This window comes from Mustela erminea, chromosome 13 (assembly GCF_009829155.1).
Source record: "Mustela erminea isolate mMusErm1 chromosome 13, mMusErm1.Pri, whole genome shotgun sequence".
NCBI lineage: Eukaryota > Metazoa > Chordata > Mammalia > Carnivora > Mustelidae > Mustela > Mustela erminea.
This window is the reverse complement of record NC_045626.1, coordinates 63,508,329-63,529,797: the sequence shown is the minus strand read 5'-3', so window position 1 is coordinate 63,529,797 and position 21,469 is coordinate 63,508,329. Positions and strand designations below refer to the sequence as shown.

Genomic DNA, 21,469 nt, shown 5'->3' with positions numbered 1-21,469 from the left:
TCCCTGCTGAGCAGAGAGCTGAATGTGGTGCTCGATCCTAGGAACCTGAGATCATAACCTTCCATGAGCAGAAGGCACAGGCTTAACCCACTGAGCAACCCAGGCACCCTTGTGGCAAACATTGTTAAGGACATGCGAGTTCAGTAGTGAAAGAAACAAAGGTCTCTGTCCTTGTGCAAGTTCTAGAATATAGTCTCATGTGTGATTCCTTTTAGCTCTCCATCAGGGAGAAACAACTATGAGTCCAGTTCCTGTGTTTGCTTAGCCCAGTGTTTGGACTCTCGTGTGTGACCCTAAGGTTATCCCTCTTCAGGTTTGGGAGGAGGTTGCGTTTCTTTTTTTGTCATACACCATCTGTACAGTTATCTGAATCTTTTAAAATCGTTACTATGTCATCTGGCATATTAATCACCCCCCTTAGTTTCATGTTAACTGCAGATTTCATAAAAGCACGATCCAGATCTTTGTACTCAAGTCCTCCTCTGCAGTCCTTCGTGATCTATGTCGCATATCTAAAAAAAGATAATGAGGCTTGTTTGGCATGACTTGTTCTTGATTGAGCCCATACTGCCTTCTAGATACCATCTGTTTGCTAATTACATTCAGAATTTTGTCCAGGTTTGATTTCATGCTCGCCTTTTACATTTTATAGAATCCATCATTGTCCCTGTTTTAACAAAACCAGGAAACTTGACCCTTTGTAGGTCTACCAGTGTCCTGTGTTGTAATGTTCTGTGGCAGGTGACCAGAGTTGGACTCTCATTCCTGCGTGCCGGTGTGTTTGGTCTGTACTTAGATATCTGTCTTATCAGTATAAGGACATCCTTTCATCTTTGGTGCTTGTTCTTTTTTTATGATGCTCAGAGTTCTTTGTGTGAGTTCACCAGCATTTGCAAGATACTTTCTATTGACACCCATTGGGGTCATCTGTGATTGTGTTCATATTTCTTCTTGATTGTCTTCTCCCCATTTTGAAACCCCTAGTCGCTGGATTACATCTGGTTTCCAGATCTTCTGAATCTTTTTTTTTTTTTTTAAAGATTTTACTTATTAATTTGACAGAGAGAAATCACAAGTAGACGGAGAGGCAGCCAGAGAGAGAGAGAGAGGGAAGCAGGCTCTCTGCTGAGCAGAGAGCCCGATGCGGGACTCGATCCCAGGACTCTGAGATCATGACCTGAGCCGAAGGCAGCGGCTTAACCCACTGAGCCACCCAGGCGCCCCTCTTCTGAATCTTTCTAAGGCCCATGGCACCACTTCCTTCACTGACTGGCCTGGAGTTCTCAGGTTTCTACTTCAACCAGTTGGTTTTGCTTCATTGGTTAGAATTAAATTCACATTAGCAGTTTCTTCATTGATAGTTCTACCAGCTGAGATCAAGTTATGTGCAAAGCAAAACTAGATTTCAGTAGTACTAGCTGTATTTTTCAGCCTGTCAGGGATCATCTGTGAGTTCCTCTGGCTTAATCACCTGTAGTATATATATATCCACAGTGATGTCAGGTCTATACATGTTCATCATCAAACATCTGACTCAGCTCTGGAGATCTGTTCAGGGTCAGAGCCTCCTAACATAACAAGGCCACTCTGTCTTACCTCCTGTCAATTCTAGCAATAATCTCCCTTCTCACCAAGGTTTGTTAGAGATGCCCACAAGTTCATATTCATCTGTTAAGTAAGAATCTCGGCTTTTCATTATGATTGGCAGGGTCCTTCTCCACCCTTCTGTCATTGTTTGTTGGTTTTGCTTAACAATATCTAGTTTTGGAGCACCTGGATGGCTCATTGGGTTAAGCCTCTGCCTTCAGCTCAGATTGTGATCTCAGGGTCCTGGGATCGAGCCCTGCATGGGGCTCTCTGCTAAGCAGGGAGCCTTCTTCCCTCCCCCCTTCTCTCTCTGTCTGCCTCTGCCAACTTGTGATCTCTATCAAATAAAAAAATAAAATCTTTTTTAAAAAATACCTAGTTTTATGAATTCGATTTACTGTACCTGTGTACCAAAAGTGTCTTTTTTCCTTAGTCACAATGCTTTATCAAAAGTAGGAATCTTTAGAAAATCCTTCAGAATTTTAGAAATTTCTTGTATTTTTAATAACATTTTTTTCTTCTAACATATCATGTTCTCATTGGGTTGTGAATTAGAGAGGATAATCTCTAAAAGACTTTTGTTCTGCTTCCTTAATGTATAATTAGGTGAGAATATCATGAAATCAAGGCCCTGGCATGGTTCAGGCAAGGCCTGTCTGAGCCTGGTCATTATGCTGATCTTACTTAGTTTTCTGTATGTGATAGTAGCTGTTGAGTAAGAAGAACCATCAGGTAGGGGCTTCCCAGAGAGTGTTTTAGTTAGTCTTTATGGCTGTTTTATGGGGTAGGTGGCACCAGTCCCTTCTTACCCCCTTAGAACTTAAGGTTTGTGTAAATTTGTTGATAGTCTCACAGGTAATATGTGGCAGAGCTAGGACTCAGCCCACATTCTTATTTTTAAGCAGCTTTATTGAGATATAATTTATATATTACACAATTTGTTCATTTAAACCATACAATTTACTGGTCTTGGCATGTAACATTCTTTTTTTTTTTTTTTTAATTGTAAAATATATATAATGGAATTTATTTTTAAGTGTACAATTCAATGGCATTAGTTAGATTCATAATGGTGCAACTGTCACCACTGTCTACTTCCAAAATTTTTCATCACCCTGAACAGAAACTCTGTAACCGTTAAGTAATAACTCCCCATTACTCATCTCCTGAGGGCCTGGTAAGCACTAACCTTTCCGTATATATGAATGTGCCTATTCTAGATACCTCATATAAATGGAATCCTACAGTATTTGTCCTTCGGAACTGGCTTATTTCCTTTAACTTTTTTTTTTTTTTTAAGATTTTATTTATTTATTTGACAGAGAGGGATCACAAGTAGGCAGAGAGGCAGGCAGAGAGAGGGGGGAAGCAGGCTCCCCGCCAAGCAGAGAACCCAATGCAGGGCTTGATCCCAGGACCCTGAGATCATGACCTGAGCTAAAGGCAGAGCGCCACCCAGGCACCCCAAGGGACTGGCTTATTTCACTTAGTATAATATTTTAAGGTTCATCCATGTGGTAGCCTGTATCTTCATTCTTTTTATGGCCAAATAATATTCCGTTGTATCAATACATCACATTTTGTTTATGCATTCTTTAGGTGACCTCAAAGTTATTTTCACCTTTTAGCTGTTGAGAATAGTGTTATGAATATTCATGTACATATTTTCTTTGAATACCTGTTTTCAGTTTTTTGGGGTATATACCTAAGCGAGGAGTTGCTGCGTCATATGGTAACCATACTGAACTTTTTGAGGACCCACCATAGTTTTCCACAGTAGCTGCACCATTTTATAGCAGTGCACAAGGGTTCCAGTTCTCCATGTCCTCACCAACACTTACTGTTTTTCCATTTTTAAAATTCTGACTTGCATTTCTGTAATTACTAATGATATCAAACATCTTTTCATGTGCTTCTTGGCCATTTTTTATATTTTCTTTGGGAAAATACTCAAGTCCTTTGCCCATGTTTTGTTTGTTTCTGGTTTTGTTTTAAATATTTTAGTTTTTGTTTTTGTTTTTTTTTAAGATTTTATTTATTTATTTGACAGACTGAGAGCATGAGAGGGGAAAAGGTCAGAGGGAGAAGCAGACTCCCGCTGAGCAGGGAGCCCAACGCGGGACTCAGTCCTAGAACTCCAGGATCACGACCTGAGCCAAAGGCAGTTGTCCAACCAACTGAGCCACACAGGCACCCTGTTTTGTTTTGTTTTTTAAGATTTTATTTATTTGGGGAACCTGGGTGGCTCAGTGGGTTAAGCCTCTGCCTTAGGCTCAGGTCACGATCTCAGGGTCCTGGGATCGAGCCCCGTAATGGGCTCTCTGCTCAGCAGTGAGTCTGCTCCCCACCCCGCCACCTGCCTCTCTGCCTACTTGTGATCTCTCTCTGTCAAATAAATAAAATCTTTAAAAGAAAATTTTTATTTATTTGACAAGAGAGAGACACAGCAAGAGAGGGAACACAAGCAGGGGGAATGGGAGAGGGAGAAGCAGGCTTCCTGCTGAGCAGGGAGCCTGATGCCGGGCTTGATCTCAGCATCCAGGAATCATGACCTGAGCCAAAGGCAGACCAATGACTGAGCCACCCAGGCGCCCCCTTTGCTAATGTTTTAATTGGATTGTTTTTTGTTGTTGAGCTTTAAGAAAAGTTCTTTATATATTCTGGATATTGAGTTCTTATTAGATACATGATTTCCAATTTTTTTCCCCTTCTGTAAGTTTTCCTTTCATTTTCTTTGTAGTGTGCTTTGATGCACATTTTTTCCCTAAGATTTTATTTATCTGAGAGAGAGAGAGAATATGCACATGAGCAGGGAGGAGAAGGAAAGGGAAAGAGGGAAGCTCCCCTTGAGCAGAGCCCGATGCAGGACTCTGAGATCATGACCTGAGGCAAAGGCAGACACTTAACCAACTGAGCCATCCAGGCGCCCTGATGCGTATTCTTATTTTGATGAAATCCAACTTACCTGATTTTTCTTCTGCTGCTTATGCTTTTGATGTCATATCTAAGAATGTCTTAACCAAATTCAAGGTCACAAAGATTTACCCCATTGTTTTTTTCTAAGAGTTTTATGGGTATGGCTCTTATATGTAATTTGTTTCTTCACTGTGAGTTAGTTGTTTTTTGTTTTTTGTTTTTGTTTAAGATTATTTATTTATTTATTTATTTGGCAGAGATCACAAGTAGGCAGAGAGGCAGGCAGAGAGAGAGGAGGAAGCAGGCTCCCTGCTGAGCAGAGAGCCCGATGCGGGACTCGATCCCAGGACCCTGAGATCATGACCTGAGCCGAAGGCAGCGGCTTAACCCCCTGAGCCACCCAGGCGCCCCTGTGAGTTAGTTTTTATATATGGTTTAATATAGCAGTCCAAATACTTCCTTCTGCATGTGGAAATCCAGTTGTACCAGCACCTCTTGTTCAAGAAATTATTCTTTCCTCGTTTGAATGAACTTGGCACTGTTGTCAAAAATCATTTGGTCATATGGGCGCCTGGGTGGCTCAGTTGGTTGAATGACTGACTCTTGGTTTTGGCTCAGGTTGTAATCTCATGGATGAGCCCCATGGCAGTCTCCATGCTCAGTGGGGAGTCAGCTTGAAGATTCTCTCCCTCTGCCCCTCCCCTCCCCCCACATAACACTCAAGTGCTTGTGCGCTGTCTCTCTCATAAATCTTTTTAAAAAATCATTTGGTCATAAATGTTTGTGTTTACTTCTGAACCCTCTATTCCGTTAGTCTATATATGTGTCTGTATGCCAATACCACACTGTTTCTGTTTACTACAGCTTTGTGTAGTAGTTGTGAAGTATGGGTCTTACACTTTGTTCTTCTTTTGCAAGATTGTTTTAGCTGTTCAGGGTGTCTTGGAATTCCATGTATACACATTGAAGATCAGCTTTTCCAGTTCTGCAAAAACAGAATTTTGATAGAGATTGTGTTGAATTTGTAGATCTCTGATTAGTATTGACATCTTGATAATACTAAGGCTTCTTGTCTATGAACACAAGATGTCTTGCCATTTACTTAAATCTTTAATATTTTTCAGCAACATTTTGTAGTGTTCCATGTTGTCCTCTGGTAAAACACACTATTAATTTATTCCCAGTTATTTTATTCTTTTAGATGCCACTGTAAATGGAATCGTGTTTTGGGTTTTTTTTTTTTAATATTTTATTTGTCAGCAAGCAAGCAAGAGCACAAGCAGGGGGAATGGACGGCAGAGGGAAAAACAGGATCTCTGCTGAGCCAGGAAACATGATAAAGGACTCAGTCCCAGGACCCTGGGATGGTGACCTGAGCTGAATCCAGATGCTTAACCTACTTAGCCACCCAGGTGCCCCTGTATTTTTGTTGCTTAAGTTTTTTTTTTTTTTTAATTTTTAAGTAATCTCTACATCCAGCATGGGGCCTAAACCCACAGCCCCAGGATCAATAAGTCACATGTTCCATCAACTGAGCCAGCCAGGTGCCCCTAAATGGAATTGTTCATTACTGGTTTATAGAAACACAACTGGTACTTGTGTGTTGATCTTGTACCCTGTAACTTTGCTGAATTTTATTAGCTCTAATAGCTTTCTTGTGGAATCTTTGGAATTTTCTATATATAGGATCCCATCATCTGCAAATGGAGATAAGTTTTACTTCTTTCTTCCCATAGCCCACATTCTCTTGAATCACAGCATACTGGCCTTTGATACCTTTAACCCCTGGCCCATCTTAAAATAAAACCCTGTTTTCATAAGAAGTGTTAACTGGTAAGCAGCCCTCTTATTTGTTAAGCAAGTAAATGAATGAAAGCCACATATCACAGAATTAAAACTGCCTGGTGGTTGCAGGACATGGATTGTTGTGTTTTATACCTTTTGTGGGTTATGGACCCCTTTTAGAATCTGATGAAAGCTTTCTACAGGAAAACAACATACATTAATGCACTTACGTACAATTCTGTGTATACTTTCAGGATGTTCTTTGATTTCTGAGATACATTCATGTCACCCAAGTTAGAACTTCTTTAAAAAAATTTTTTTTTAAGATTTTTATTTATTGGGGCACCTGGGTGGCTCAGCGGGTTAAAGCCTCTGCCTTCGGCCCAGGTCATGATCCCAGGGTCCTGGGATCGAGCCCCGCATCGGGCTCTCTGCTCAGTGTAGAGCCTGCTTCTCTCTCTCTCTCTCTCTCTCTGCCTGCCTCTCTACTTGTGTTCTCTGTCAAATAAATAAATAAAATCTTTAATAAGAAGAAAAAGATTTTTATTTATTTGACAGACAGAGATCACAAGTAGGCAGAGAGGCAGGCAGAGAGAGAGGAAGGGAAGCAGGCTCCCCACTGAGCAGAGAGCCCGATGCGGGGCTCGATCCCAGGACCCCGGGATCATGACCTAAGCTGAAGGCAGAGGCCTTAACCCACTGAGCCACCCAGGCACCCCCCAAGTTAGAACTTCTGATTTCATTTTAATCCATTGTGCTCCTGATTTTATTTTTATGTAACCTGAGAGTATAATCTGCAGATACCCTAATTGGGAAAGGAGACTGGGGAGGCAGAAAGCTACTGACAGCCAGTGCTTGGGCCCTCCAGGGCTTTGACTGCTCTTGGAATCAGGTGCCAAAAGTCAAGCAGTAGAGTTTTTGCCAGAGCCCTTCTGTGTATGCTCTGGACAAACAGAAAGATAGGAAATTATTGCTAGCCTCAGGAAGTGCCCTCTTGCCTTCTTGCGTGGTCTCACTAGACACAGAATAGGACTGGTTAGTGTTCTACTGGTGTGTGCTTAATTTTAGAGTTGATGTGTGTACTTCACAAGTACTGAGTGTAGCCAGGCACAAAGATAATAGTGTGGCATTTCTTGTAATGATAAGGATTGTCATAGGGTGACATTTAGTAAGGTATGTGTCTCCTCTTGATCTGTTGATAGGATCAGCCACATGTTCCTGTTCAGGCCTAGAGTGCTCCTTGAACTGAGTTGATATCCACCAACTTCGAGCAGAGTTTGATCAATCTGCTCTCAGAAGTGAGTGGTTCTGTGGGCTCAGTCCTACTCTGAAGCCAAAGGAAGGGCATGGTACCAGAATCGGGAGTGATGAGAGGAGCAGCAAGATGGCATCTTAGGATCTGAGCCTAAGCATTCTTTAGTGGATCTGTGAAGAAGCTGGTCCACATCCAGGCCTGTAATTGTGGGCAGCTGGTAACATAACACAGCCAGGGCATCTTTCCTGTGTTGGTGTTCTAGGGCTTGTTCCCCATGGGAAGGGCCTTGGACTAAGCTAGCAATAGCATGAGGAATGACATGTTATGTTTTGACATGTGAGAGCTCTTGCAAGGCCAGAATGAACATTAATGGTCAGATGACCCTCAGATGTCTCTCCTATTCATTCTTTCTTCCTAGCCTGAACCTTGACTGACTTATCTCTACTAGTCAGGGTTCCCTGGATCGAAGCAGTAGCTCCCTGGGGCGCCTGGGTGGCTCAGTGGGTTAAAGCCTCTGCCTTTGGCTCAGATCATGATCCCAGGGTCCTAGGATCGAGCCCCACATCAGGCTCTCTGCTCTGTGGGGATCCTGCTTCCCTCTCTTTCTCTGCCTGCCTCCTCTCTGCCTGCTTCTGATCTCTGTCAAATAAATAAATAAAATCTTCAAAAAAAAAAAAAGATGTGGAGTTGTAGAATTGTATTTACATCATGTCCTTGTGTCTGTCGTATAGTCCATATCTGGGGCAGAGATTGGCAAGTTTGAGAAATTAAAACAAAGCCAGTGTAGCTTGGAGGAGAGGAGCAGATAGGCGTGAATTGAGGTCAGAGATGGGAGGAGTCAGGACCCAGATGAGGCAGAGCCTTGAAGACTGGAGTTGGGATGTTGCTCTTAGGCAGAGAAAAGGTGTTTGGAGGTTTAAAAGCAGTGACCCAGTTCTGTTTGTCTTTTTTAAAGGTCTTTTACTGTCTTTAGATCCTGTGCCTATCACTTCTATTCTTCCAACACCTTGCTTCTCTGCTTGGCCATCTATCAGATGGGGGACATCAACCTATAGTTTTCTCTTGTCTCTTTAACTGTGATTCTGCAGACTTCTCCAGAAAGTAGTTTACAAGAGACCTGTGACATGGAGTGCAAAATAAGCAAAACAAATGTCCTCCTTCAGAGAGTACTGTGTGGTGTGTGTTAGGGGTGGAGAGGTGACCGTGGCAGAGCAGAGAATGGAGGCTCCTTGGGCGAGTCTGCCAGAATCTTGGAGAATAAGGCACCTGGCTTCACAAAGCCTTGCTTTCCACAAATGCCAAATGGGAAGTACCCACCTGATAGTAGTGTTATTTTATAGAATACCACAAAAAAGAAGAGCTGAGCAGCAGGGAGTGAGAAGGGGCAAGTGAAGTCTCCTACTTCAGATGCCTTGGAGCATTGGAGGGAGAGAATTGGACTACTGACTTTGGACTATCAGGTGCTCCTCACTGAAATGGTGGGAGCAGTAGTCAAATGTGGTAGGTACGGTCTGGCTGTAGGAAAGTAGGGTGATTGGGAGCTGGGCTGGTTAGGCTGGGGTAACGTTAGATGCCGGAAGGCAGATCAGGGCAGGATGGCTATACTTAGAGCCAGGTAGTACGAGGCTGGGGAAACCAAGGAGGGGGGCATTAGCAGAGGGTCAGAGCATGTTTCTCGCCCCCAGGCTTGAGGAATGCGCTCACCCAAGATGTGGGAGAGGGCTGCCCCAGGCCAGGTTTTCAGGAAAGTGAGACTTTGTTTTCTTTCACATTTATTAAATGTCAGCCAGGGCAAGCTAGGATTGCAGACTTCAGGCAAAATATACGCTCTCTGGGCATCTGGAGTCCAGTTGAAGATAGAGAAAGCATAGGTAGAAATGACAGAATTCCAAAGTATTTTTTGTAGGACAGCAAATGAGTGGAGCAAACAAAAACTGAAGTTGCAGGGCCCAGTACCTGTCAACAACACTCATCGGCCCCAAACTGTAACTTTGTTTCTTTTCAGTTTGCGCTCATTCTTGGCCTTAGCCTTTTTTTTTTTTTTTTTTTTTACAGTACCTTGGCAGAATTTGATCTGGCTCTGAGTGCCAGCCTACTACTTACAGACTGCACAGATGCCCTAAGGCTATCATCCCTTTGTGAGGTTTTTTTGTTTGTTTTTTTAAGATTTTTTTTATTTATTTGACAGAGATCACAAGTAGGCAGAGAGGCAGACTGAGAGAGTGAGAGGGAAGCAGGCTCCCTGCTGAGCAGAGAGCCTGATGCGGGACTTGATCCCAGGACCCTGAGATCACCTGAGCCGAAGGCAGCGGCTTAACCCACTGAGCCATCCAGGTGCCCCGGCCATCGTCCCTTTGTATAGCAGAGTCCACCTGGGTGTTTGCTCCCCTGGTTCCCCTTCCCTTTCCTCACAGAATTCTCTCTACAGCTATATACTCACACATCCTCTTACTTGTCCTTGCCTTGTTGTCTGTTTTAATGCATTAATTGTATTTTCTTTGTGATATTAATAATAACAACTAGAAGTCAATTTAGAATGATACCAATGGTTTTCTGTCCATGACTTTTCTTTCCTATTTCATTATTTAAAGATTTATGTATTTATTTTTAGAGAGAGGGAAAGAGGGGGAGTGCATGTGAGTGCAGGGGGTGATAGAGGCTGAGAATCCTCAAGCCGATTGAGGGGAACCAGATCTGGGTAGGCTCCATCCCATGACCCATGAAATCATGACCTGAACTGAGATGAAGAGTCCGACGCCCAACCAACTGAGCCACCCAGGCGCCGCCCATTTCATTATTTTAAAAATAAAGACAGAGGCAGTATGTTTTCTTAGATGAAAGGGAGATAAGGAAGGAATTGTACGGTGGAGGGGAAGGCCAGACAGTGAAGTACCTCATCTTATCAGCCTCATTGAGCTCCAGATATGAGACAGCAGGTTCCTGCACTGAAAGGCTCAAAGAGGCCAAAGGTCTAGAACAGGTGAACTGAAGAGTTCGAGGAAATTGAGAGATGTGGCCCTTATGCAGGGGTCTAGATTGTAGCATCCTAGTGGCTCCTGCTTGCAGGTTTTTCTCTTCCCGCTGAGCAGACCTGATTTTAATTTGCATGTTCACTCTTACTGTATCTTATGTTTGTGCTTAAACATTACTACTTTTTAACGGAATAAGATTGGTTGTAAGCCATTTTTCCAGGTTTCCATCAACTTCAGCTTCCAGCTGTGTGATTTCTACAAAGTCTGTACTATAACTCAAGGTTCTTTATTCACATTAGAAATTCCCTTATAAACAGATCTGAAAATTTTCATTATTAGAAACAAGTAACATAATTAGGGTTTTCCTGTTTTGTGATTTCTGTAAGGTAGAAGAAGAATATTTAAGTTATACTTAACTCCTTGGGTTTGCCTGGGTAGCTCAGTCAGTTAACTCTTTTGATTTTGATTTTTTGATTTCTACTTGGGTCATGATCTCAGGGTTGTGAGGTGGAGCCCTGTGCCAGGCTCTGCATGGATGTGGAGCCTGCTTAAGAGTCTCTCTCCCTCTCCTTCTGCCCAACCACTCCCATGCGTGCGCTCTCTCTCTCTCTCTCTCTCTCTCAAAAAAAAAAAAATAATAATAAAACTAATTCCTTGGTCCACTTTATAGAACATGAAATTTTTCATAATTATCAAAAACATTTGTATGATTTTTCCCAGATAGGAATAAAAAAGACATTCTCTTTCTACTATCTATAAATGAAAATATTATGACTTGGAGAAAGAGCAGTACTTGGACTCCAAGCACTAATTATCTGTAAACAACCTATATTTCAAAAGTCTTTACTATGTCCCAAATATATTAAAACTCAATTCTTACTATTAGATCTGTTGATTCTCTCCCTCTAATTGTTAATTCCTTTTAAGACAACACCAGAGAAAATGTGTTTTTTTTTTCTTGTTTTTTTTAAAAGATTTTATTTATTCATTTGACAGAGATCACAAGCAGGCAAACAGGCAGGCAGAGAGAAGGAGAGGAGGAAGCAGGCTCCCTCCCTGCAGAGCAGAGAGCCCGATGCAGGACTCGATCCCAGGACCCTGAGATCCTGACCTGAGCCGAAGGCAGCGGCTTAACCCACTGAGCCACCCAGGTGCCTGAGAAAATGTATTTTTAGTTGTAATTTTTTTCCACTGGGTATTTTACAAATTTTTATTAACTTTATTTTTAATGCAGATCTCAAAAATAGAATTCTCAGTCTTTACCTTTAAATTTTAATTGTTTGGAACACTTGGGTGGCTCAGTCCATTAAGCATCTGCCTTTGGCTCAGGTCATGATCCCAGGGTTCTGGGATCAGTCCTGCATCGGGCGCCTTGCTCTGTGAGGAGACTGCTTCTCCCTCTGCCTGCTACTCCCCCCTGTTTTGTGCACACTCCCCTCTATCTCTCTGACAAATAAAATCTTTTTTAAAAATAAAAAAAAATGATAATTTTAATTGTTCAACCAACTGCAGTGTTTCAGTTGAACCTGTGACATAAATTTGAAAATAATTACAATAATGTAATCTGTAAGTACATGAGTTGCTTTTTACACACTTTCTCCTTTACATATCTAGTATTTGGCATTTTATTTTTGTCTCAGAACTTCTCATCATATGAAGTCTAATTCTTGAGCACGTGGCTGGCTTATTTGGTGGAAGTGCAACTCTTGGTCTTGGGGTCATGAGTTCAAGCCCTACACTGGACCTAGAGCTTACTTTAAAAAATAAAAATTTTTAAGAATCGAATTTTTTTAGGAATATATTTATTTATTTGAGAGAGTTGGATGCGAGCGGGAGGGGGGCACGCAGAGGGAGAAAGAGAAGAATTTGAAGCAGGTTCTGTGCTTAGCGTGGAGCCTGACATGGGGCTCAATGTCATGACCCCAGGATCACAACCTGAGCTGAGTCAAGAGTCAGGTGCTTAACTGACTGATCCACCTAGGCGCCCTAGAATCTTAATTCTTACTTACCAGGTTAACTTTTTTTTTTTTTTAAGATTTTATTTATTTGACAGGGAGAGAGAGATCACAAGTAGGCAGAGAGACAGGTGGGTTGTGGGGGGGAACAGGCTTCCCGCTGAGCAGAGAGCCCGATGTGGGGCTCTGAGTACCCTGAGACCATGACCTGAGCTGAAGGCAGAGGCTTAACCCACTGAGCCACCCAGGCGCCCATCAGATTAACTCTTTATAAGCCATCCTACCACTGAGTTGAATTAATGGTGCTCCTAAATAATAGAGTTTGAGTCAGAATTTAGGCAGGAACTTAGGGCAATTTGTCTTTTCTTATTTATACTGTGTTCTAATCAGGGAGCCTTATTTTCTCATTTTACCAAGTATTAAGGCTGGTTTCCACAAGGTGAGAAGTTTCATTTGTTAATAGTGCTGTTTTCCACCTAAATGTGGTGACTGCATTTTTCTCAGTAGGTTTGGAGAATCACAAGTAAAATGGTAAAATAAAAAACTGGAGGATGGAGAGGTAGACAACTCAGAGCAGCCAGTCTGGGTTCACAAGAGGGAATGTTGTGAAGATAGAGCATGAAAAACAGTGGCTGTCTTGGTGAGCAGAGACTGAGAGCAGGAGGTCGAGTGGTCCCAGGCACAGTTGGGCATGCTGCCTTTGCACTATGCAAGGTGGCAGGGACGCAGATGGCCAGGATTGGATGCTGCTGGCTTTTACCTCTGCTTTGTAGTGAACCAGCAGCCTGTGACATTGGAGAGCTCCAGACTGTAGATCTGTTATCCCAGCCTGCCTTGTAGGAGGGATCCTTGGGGATCGAGAGGTGGTAACATCTCTGAAGAAGGTCTGCAGGTAAAAACCTCTGTGAAAACAGGTCCCGACTCCTGCTATCCATTGAATTGGAAACCAGGTCTGTGTAGCATACTCCACAGGGGCATGTTTCCTTCTCTGTCCTCTTTGGACCTTCCCACTGGCTCTAAGCAGCGTGAACCACTTTCATATTGGTATGTGGTTACATCAGAACAAATCCACAAAGTTTACAAACTTGGAAGACATTGACAAAACCTTAAGCTGTCTGCTTCCCAGTGGCCTGTGTAGAGAGGCACTCAGTCATCTAAGCAACATATCTCCAAACCTCCCTATAAAGGGACTTCTTTTTTGGTGCTGTCTTCACCTCAGGTGTCAGGATCCTGGAGTCCTGGGATCAAGCCCCACATTGGGCTCCCTGCTCTTCGTAGAGTCTGCTTCTCCCTCTGCCCCTCACCCCACTCTCAAGCTCGCTCACTCTCACTCTCTCTGAGATAAATAACATCTAAAAAAAAAAAAAGAAAGAAAGAAATGGGTGATCTTGGGGTGCCTGGATGGCACAGTTGGTTAAGCATCCAGCCCTGTGTTAGGCTCTGTGCTCAGTGTGGAGTCTGCTTCAGATTCTCTCTCTGTGTCCTGCTCTCTCTCTCTCAAATAAATAAAATCTTGAAAGAAAGAAATGGCTATCCTCTGTTTGGGCCATGGTCTAAATAAGTGTTGAAGTCTGGAGTTTGGGTCTCTGAAGTTTTTCTTCTCATCTTAGGCACCTTACTCCCCACCCACCCCCCCACAAGATATATTTATTTTAGAGAAAGCATGTGCTGGAGGAGGGGCAGAGGGAGAGAGGATAAAAGCAGATTCCCTAATGAGTGGGAAGCCTGACACGGGGGCTCGATGACCTGAGCTGAAACCAAGAGTCAGACACCCTCTGCCCCCCCACCCCCACCCCCCCGCAAACCAATTGAGCTGCCCAGGAGCCCCTTTTGTTTTTTTCTTTGGCTTTCTGTTTCTTGTTTACTTCTGTTTTATAGACCGTATCACCAGGTTTTAGAGTTTCTGCTCGTCCTAGCCATTTTTTTTTTTTTAAAGATTTTATTTATTTGACAGACAGAGATCACAAGTAGGCAGAGAGGCAGGCAGAGAGAGAGGAAGGGAAGCAGGCTCCCTGCCCAGCAGAGAGCCCGATGCGGGACCTGGGCCAAAGGCAGAGGCTTCAATCCACTGAGCTACCCAGGCACCCCTCATGCTAGCCTCATGCCATCTTACATACTAATTCAAATGAATTAGTTCATACATAGCCTCCCTTCTCTGGGTTCTCCTCAGAAAACATACCTCCTTTTCTCACAAGGCAGTGGCTCACCTAGTAACCAAGAGAGGCAGATAGGGCTCCAAGGTTGGCTTTAGAGCCCAGAGCTGTGTACAGGTAGACTTATAAAGCTGCCTTGTCATCTCTGGGATCTGTGGTCATTCCAGGCCAGCAGTCAGCTTGCTGGACCAGTAGCTAGCTTGCTTTGTTTGTTTGTTTGTTTGTTTGTAAGATTTTATTTGAGAAAGGGAGAGTGAGAGAGCACAAGTGGGGTGAAGGGTAGAGGGAGTAATAGACTCACCACTGAGCAAGGAGCCCAACGCAGGGCTGATCCTGAGACTCCCAAGATCATGATGTGAGCCAAATGCAGACACTTAACCAGCTGAGCCACCCAGGTGCCCCAAGGACAGTAGCTTTAGCAGAAAGAAGACCCTTTTTTTCCAAATGAGATAATGTGTGAAACCTAGTTGTCAGATTTAACATTTTTTATAAGTATAAATGTATTTTTTTTAGTTGAGATTTATAAGAAATAGCTAGAAAGGCAATTGGGACAGTTGACAGAATGGGAAGGAAAAAACTGGAAATAACATGAGTGACAGATGCAGTCTGCTATCCACTTCAGCATCCAGCTTATTTCTGAATGTGTTTTGTTGCAAGTAGTGATAGGTCTCTTTTAGCCTTTTTAGCCTTTACCTTGTCATCTGGGGAGTCTTCAGTCAGACACATGGCACAGGCAGCTTCATCCCAAGGAAGATGTGCGTGGAAAGCAGCTGGGGCAGCACGGTTTAATGTAGCAGTAGAGCATTCCCATGTACTGTCTTCTCTTATAACTTTATAAAATACAGGCTTAAGTTGAAATCCCAATCAGACATTTGTTGGGCCCTGAAAACACCTCTCTAAAGCTCTGTGGGTCTGCAGAACAATTTGAAAACCACTTCCGAAACAGAATTCCTGCCTTCCCTTTGATGAGTTGAGCAGCCCCTAACCGGTGCCTGTCCTCTGACAATAACTAGGATTTCTTTCACCCTGCAGTTTAAAGTCCTAAAAAGATGCTCAGGCCTGGGCTTCCTTCCCCTGTGATGGCCCCATAGAGAGGCCAGGGAATGAACAACTCAGGGAGACATTATTGCTGCTGGGCATTGGGGGAGATGGCATGGTGAGTGAGGTCTTGGTGACAGCAGTTCCACCCCCATGTAAATTGGGGTGGAGATAGATTTTCAATTTTTTTTTTAAGATTTTATTTATTTATTTGAGAATGAGAGAGAGCACAGGAGTGGGGTGCAGGGCAGTGAGGGTGGTGGGAGAAGCAGACTCTCTACTGAGTCCGGAGCCTGATGTGGGACTCTGTCCTGGGACTCCAGGATCATGACCCGAGCTGAAGGCAGGCACTTAACCGTGTGAGCCACCCAGGTGCCCCTAGTTTTGTGGGTTTTTTTTTTTTTTTTTATACTTTTTTGTGCGATTTCACTTTCACCATTCTCAGAGTTGTGTTCATTTCTTTCCTGTTGGAGTTACTGACCAATATAGGGAGGAAAAAAAGGCTGCTTTTGTGCTCAGAAGCTGCTTCATTTAATACACATTCTCAGGGGTGCCTGGGTGACTCAGTTGGTTGGGCCGCTGCCTTCGGCTCAGGTCATGATCCTGGAATCCTGGGATCTAGTACTGTATCGGGCTCTTTGCTCGGTGGGGAACCTGCTGCTTTTTCCGCCTCTGCCTGCCTGCCACTCTTCCTGCTTGTGTTTTCTCTCTCTCTCTCTCTCTGACAAATAAATAAATAAAACCTCTCTTTTTTTTTTTTAAATACACACTCTCACCAGCTGTGAACAACACTGGGCTTATTGGTAGCACCTTGTGTCTTTGGCACTGCTTGATTTTGGTTTGAGTACTGAAAAAAATAAATCCTTAAAAAAATCTGTAGGTTCCTTTGGATAGAACAGTGGGTATGGCTTAAAGTAAGCCTTTCAATAAATAAATAAGATAAAGTAAACTTTTTTTTTTTTAGTTTGCAGAGAAAATGCTGACTTTGTCTTCTTTCTCCATCCTTACAGGTTGGTGACATTGTGAAAGTCACAAGGATGAATATAAATGGCCAGTGGGAAGGCGAAGTGAACGGGCGCAAAGGGCTCTTCCCCTTTACACATGTCAAAATCATTGACCCTCAAAACCCTGATGAAAACGAGTGATTGCTGTTGCCTGTTTTCTGCTGCTTCCTTGTTCTGCCTGTCATAGTCTCCTTTGAAGTGGGAAAGCATTCTCTCTCATAGGCAAGTTACACTGCATTGCCGATGTCCAGCTTTCTGCAGAGTGGCGGTCTCTCATACACATTTGGAATGCACACAGTGGCTGCCTCGGCATTTGTATCATAGTTGTATTGTCAAAGAGTAGCAGATTTTAGAGTTCTTTTGGATCATAAACTGGAAATACTGGTGGAAGCACACGAGTGGAGAGAAGTTGACAAGGAAAGGGTCTGTCTTCTCATCACTGCCCTGTTTGTTCTTGTGACTGATTCTGTCCCGTTCACCAAATGGAGCTTGAGGCCGTGGTGAGGTGTTGCCGTCACTGTTCCACAAAGCAGTGGCTCAGGCACCACTTTGTTTTTCCTTTGAAGAACAGAGCAAATGAACCTTAAAGAAGAGGGAATTCTGTCCTAAACTCCCCAAATCTGGCTCCTTTTTTTTCCTTTTTGGTTTGGTTTTGGAAGACTTAATTAGACTTGTGTGTTCTGAACAGGTTTTTAAGTAGCAGGTTGGATTTTTGTGATATGGTAAGGAATGACACGTGCCTCTGAGCTTCCAAACTGAAGCTGCTGTAACTAAAGGAATATGAAAACAAACAACAAAAACACCAGCCCTTGGTTGCCAGTTGTACCTGTTTTACCATATAGCAAACAACACACAGAAAAATCAGTCGTAGTGTGCCAAGCTTGTGTGCGTGGCCTCTTGGATTATGTTGTCCTCAAAAGCATCAGAGTGGGGGGTGATTTGGGGAAAGCTTTGCTTACCTTGTTTGCCGTGACGACAGGAGCAATGGGGGGAAGCACATGGCCAGTTTTCTGTACAGCTTTTTAGTGAATACACCCCTTTAAGGTATAGGAATTAAGTTTCTTTAAAAAGGTTGTTCATAGAATCATTGAATTCATTAATGAAACTTTAAATTCTTCTCACTGAGACCCACTCCTCACTGCCGCAGCCCACGCTCACAAGGCTGCCAGAGAAAGATGGTGCTGCTAATACTGGTTCCCCGGTCTCTGTATCCGTGATGCTCCGAGGTAGAGAAAATGCAGACTCTGGAAATTGACTCATGCATTTGATGTCTAAAATTTTAGTGACTATGAGAACCATTAACCATTTAGCAATTTGATGTTAACATTTCCTTGTTAGCTAAAAGAGGGCTGTTCATACAAGCCAGCTTGGTACAAAGGTGTGGCTGATCCCTTGTCTGGTGCACATAGCAGTTTAGGATTTTGGAACCTTCATGCAATTCAGTCTGCTCTCCCTTCTAGAAATTGGTGAAGACAGGCCTCAGCTCAGAATGAATACAGCAGACCTAGAAATGTAGCAGCCACCTCTAATGAGTGATTGCATCGTTTGCTGAGCATCTGCTCTAACCATGGCCCTGTCTTGGGTTTTGAGTTAGAGTGATGTATATTTTTGTGGTGACAGAACCAGCAGAGCAACCATTTTTTTCAATCTCTCTTTAAATCAGTATTCCATTAGGCAGGTAACTACCGTATTAAAGAATCTTGAAAGTGTTTCTGTGACAAAGTTAATAATCAGTTGAGAAAAATATCACTGTGGCTGCCCGTCTGTGGTTTTCCTGGGAAAAATGCAGTCTGCTCTCCCTAATCAGTGAGCACTGTGGCCACCTCTTGCTCTGAAGGTGCTGCCTCTCCATTGTAGTTGCCTCTTATTCTGAGTTCAGGCCCAGCCCAGCTCCCACAGCGAGTGGCACATGCATGGTGGCATCCCTGCTGTCCACCTGGACACAGCGCTCACCTTGCAGCTGGTGACCCGGTACTGAGGGGGCCGGCCAGCAGAAGGTGGAGTTTGTGCCTTGCTCAAAGAGGACACAAACCTTAAGACTTTTTAAAACCAAGTTTAACTGAGGGGCTTGGCACGTTTTGGTGACAGTAGTTGGTTTGGAGTACAAGAAATGTATGGTCATTTTGGGAAGGACGATTTCCCTTCATCCATGTCTGCAGACCCATAGCAAGACCCACCTCACGTGGACCACTTCAGAATCCGAGCACCTGCAAACCTACTTTGGCTTCATAATAGCCTGCTTGTCACTCAGCCCGTGTGCATGTCTCCAGGGCTGCCCAGGAGATTGGGAGCCCAAAATAAGGTGAGCCTTGAGTTCTGAACTCTTGGGATATGTGCCAAAAGTAGTACCTTTTTGACTTAGGACCTTACTAGTTTTTTTTATCAGGCAGGGAGATTCTCTTCATCACACTAAATATACAAGAAAAAAAAAAAATCCTCACCTCAGCTTCGTGCCTGGGTTCCCCAGTGATTGGGGAAGACTTCCTGTTTCAGAAAGTGATGCGAATCTTTCAGAGGAGCTGCCTTTGCTCCTTGGTTGGTCTCCTTTAAGGATTGTTCATTATTGCTAATTGTTCTGGTCTACTGTGTGTCACTTAAGAAAATACTTGGATGTTAAATTAACTCACTTGGGAACTGAACAAATTATGAACTCTAGGGCATTGGTGGTTTAACTCAAAACTTATTTATCCTGAGAAGGACCTCCCAACACAGGAGTCATCCTTGTCATTTCTTTGTGGTGTGGTACCACCTGATGGCACGGTGGAAGAGGAGCACGTGTCCACAGGCTGCCATTTGACAACTTTGGTCACCCGGACAAGACACCTTCTGTGCTCACTGTTGGAAAACGGAAAGAGGGGAAAGACAGCTGCTCCCTCCTTGGAGCTCAAGGATCCCTGGCTCCGTGCTGACTTTCTTTTACAGCTGTTTACAGACAAGACAGGCCAAGGCAGACGGCCACTGCTCTTGTAATGTTTGCTCAGAGGAATATTACCATTTTATTTTTGAAAAGGGATGATGTGTTTTTGTGCCAGGTGTTTATAATTTAATCCTTTAATATTATGTTCATTAACCTCTTAAAATGAGTGACTTTTTGATTGTTTTAACACAGTACCTAAGACTAATGCTTTCTGTGGACACCACTGAGCTCTGCCTCAAACTCCACCCTCTGGGACCAGAGACCTCTGTCCCTGGTTAACTGCTATCAGTGTGGAAACTGAGCTGGTTGTATATTCTAAAGGAGTAGAAGGACAGTTCCCTGAGACAGGGTCGTTGTCTCTGCAGGAGGAACAGTGGCCTTGCTTCTAGACGGTCTTCACTGTGTGTTTTAAAATGACAACAACAACACAAAACTTTTGACCTGTAACTTAAAGATCATAAACTTCAGGCAATAATATTTTCTGTGTAAGCTTTTAAAATTATTTTTGGGGATCATAGCTTGTTTTATTTTGTGCTATAAAATTAACAGTATTAAATGACTTATATTCTTAGAACATCGAGTGTCTTTTCTTAACAGATTAGTGCCTTTTTATTTTTGTATTCATTTTACGTTACTGGTCCCGGCATCAGAACCCTTGTTTCCTTGGCCTGTTTGTACATTGTCTCAATAAAACTTGCATCAGCCGGTGGTGGCAGCGGCGGCTTTGGTGTTTCGGTGTCTCCTCAGTGCTGCCTGCAGGCTCCTCAGTCCACATCAGCCTCCCAAACAGTTAAATACCTGGTGAATGCCTGTGAAACACACAAACAGCTGGTAATTCCTCCGGGGATGCTGCGTCTTGCATTGGTGCACTGGCCCTTCCCCACAGTTGGGGCCCCCCTGCAGAAGAGTGTGCAGGCTCAGTGAGTGCTGTGGGGGGCTGGTGCTCAGTCTTGGCCTTTGGAACACAGAATGGTAGTTTCCAAGCTTTACACCACCAAGGAAAACCTGGGTGTTTTCCCTTCATGCACCTGTCTCTGAAGGCCTCTGTTAAATACTTGTTCAGCACAAGCTACCCCAGGTGAATGGTTTTGAGTGAAAGTCCTGGAAAATAAGCAGCCTCATCACAAGTTAGGGGCATGATACCTGCTTAACTTTTTACATTATTTTCTGTTCCTGTCTGTATATTGCCTTCCCCCTGAACTCCAGGGACCTGCAGGTAGACAGCTGGGGTGGGGGGCAACACATTTTTCCTGACATCCGCCTCAGCCAGAGCCCCATTCCCATGCATATTTCTGTATGTGTATTGAGAGGTCCACATTTCCTTGTAGTGAAACCTCTGACAAGGAGTTTCAGGAAGTGACACCAATCCATATGTATATAGAACTATGCTGCTAAAATGTACTCTCTGGCTCCTACTTTCAGGATTCTGCAGAATTTCAAAAGAAAAGTTTGTCTTGAAATACCAAAACTTAAGCCATTCTAGAAGAAACTGTGCCCTAGAGGCAGACACTTTTGAAGAATACTTTGTTTGAAAAGGTGCATTTTGATCAGCAGTACCAGCTGGGTTCCTCCGTTGCAGGGAAACCCTTGGAAATGGGGCCAGGTGTGGGGGCTAACCGTCCACATTTTTGCTAGTCTAGCCTGCATGCAGGCCGACAGGCCACTGCCCAGATCTTGAAACCTCAGGAAACAGCAAAAACCAGGACATCACTGGGCTCTGCACACAGTCTCTTCCCTGGCTCCTGTTGGGAGGCCCTTCTCTTGTCTAGTCCTGGACCCTCACCCCCAGCTCCCTGTCAAGACCTGACCCTGGGATACCTGGGTGGCTCAGTCATTAGGTGTCTGCCTTTGGCTCAGGTCATGATCCCAGCGTCCTGGGATTGAGCC

The 21,469-nt window shown here is 43.6% G+C and overlaps 1 protein-coding gene across 1 annotated transcript in view; it reads left to right on the top strand.

Annotated features, from left to right (window-relative positions):
• The window catches only part of CRKL (CRK like proto-oncogene, adaptor protein), a 41,787-nt gene extending 21,490 nt beyond the window's left edge, over positions 1-20,297 (top strand). The window contains exon 3 of the mRNA XM_032310249.1: positions 16,672-20,297. Coding sequence (XP_032166140.1) covers positions 16,672-16,806 — 135 coding nt within the window. The 3' untranslated portion in view covers positions 16,807-20,297. The remainder of the gene's footprint in view (positions 1-16,671) is intronic.
• Positions 20,298-21,469: the final 1,172 nt, after the last annotated feature.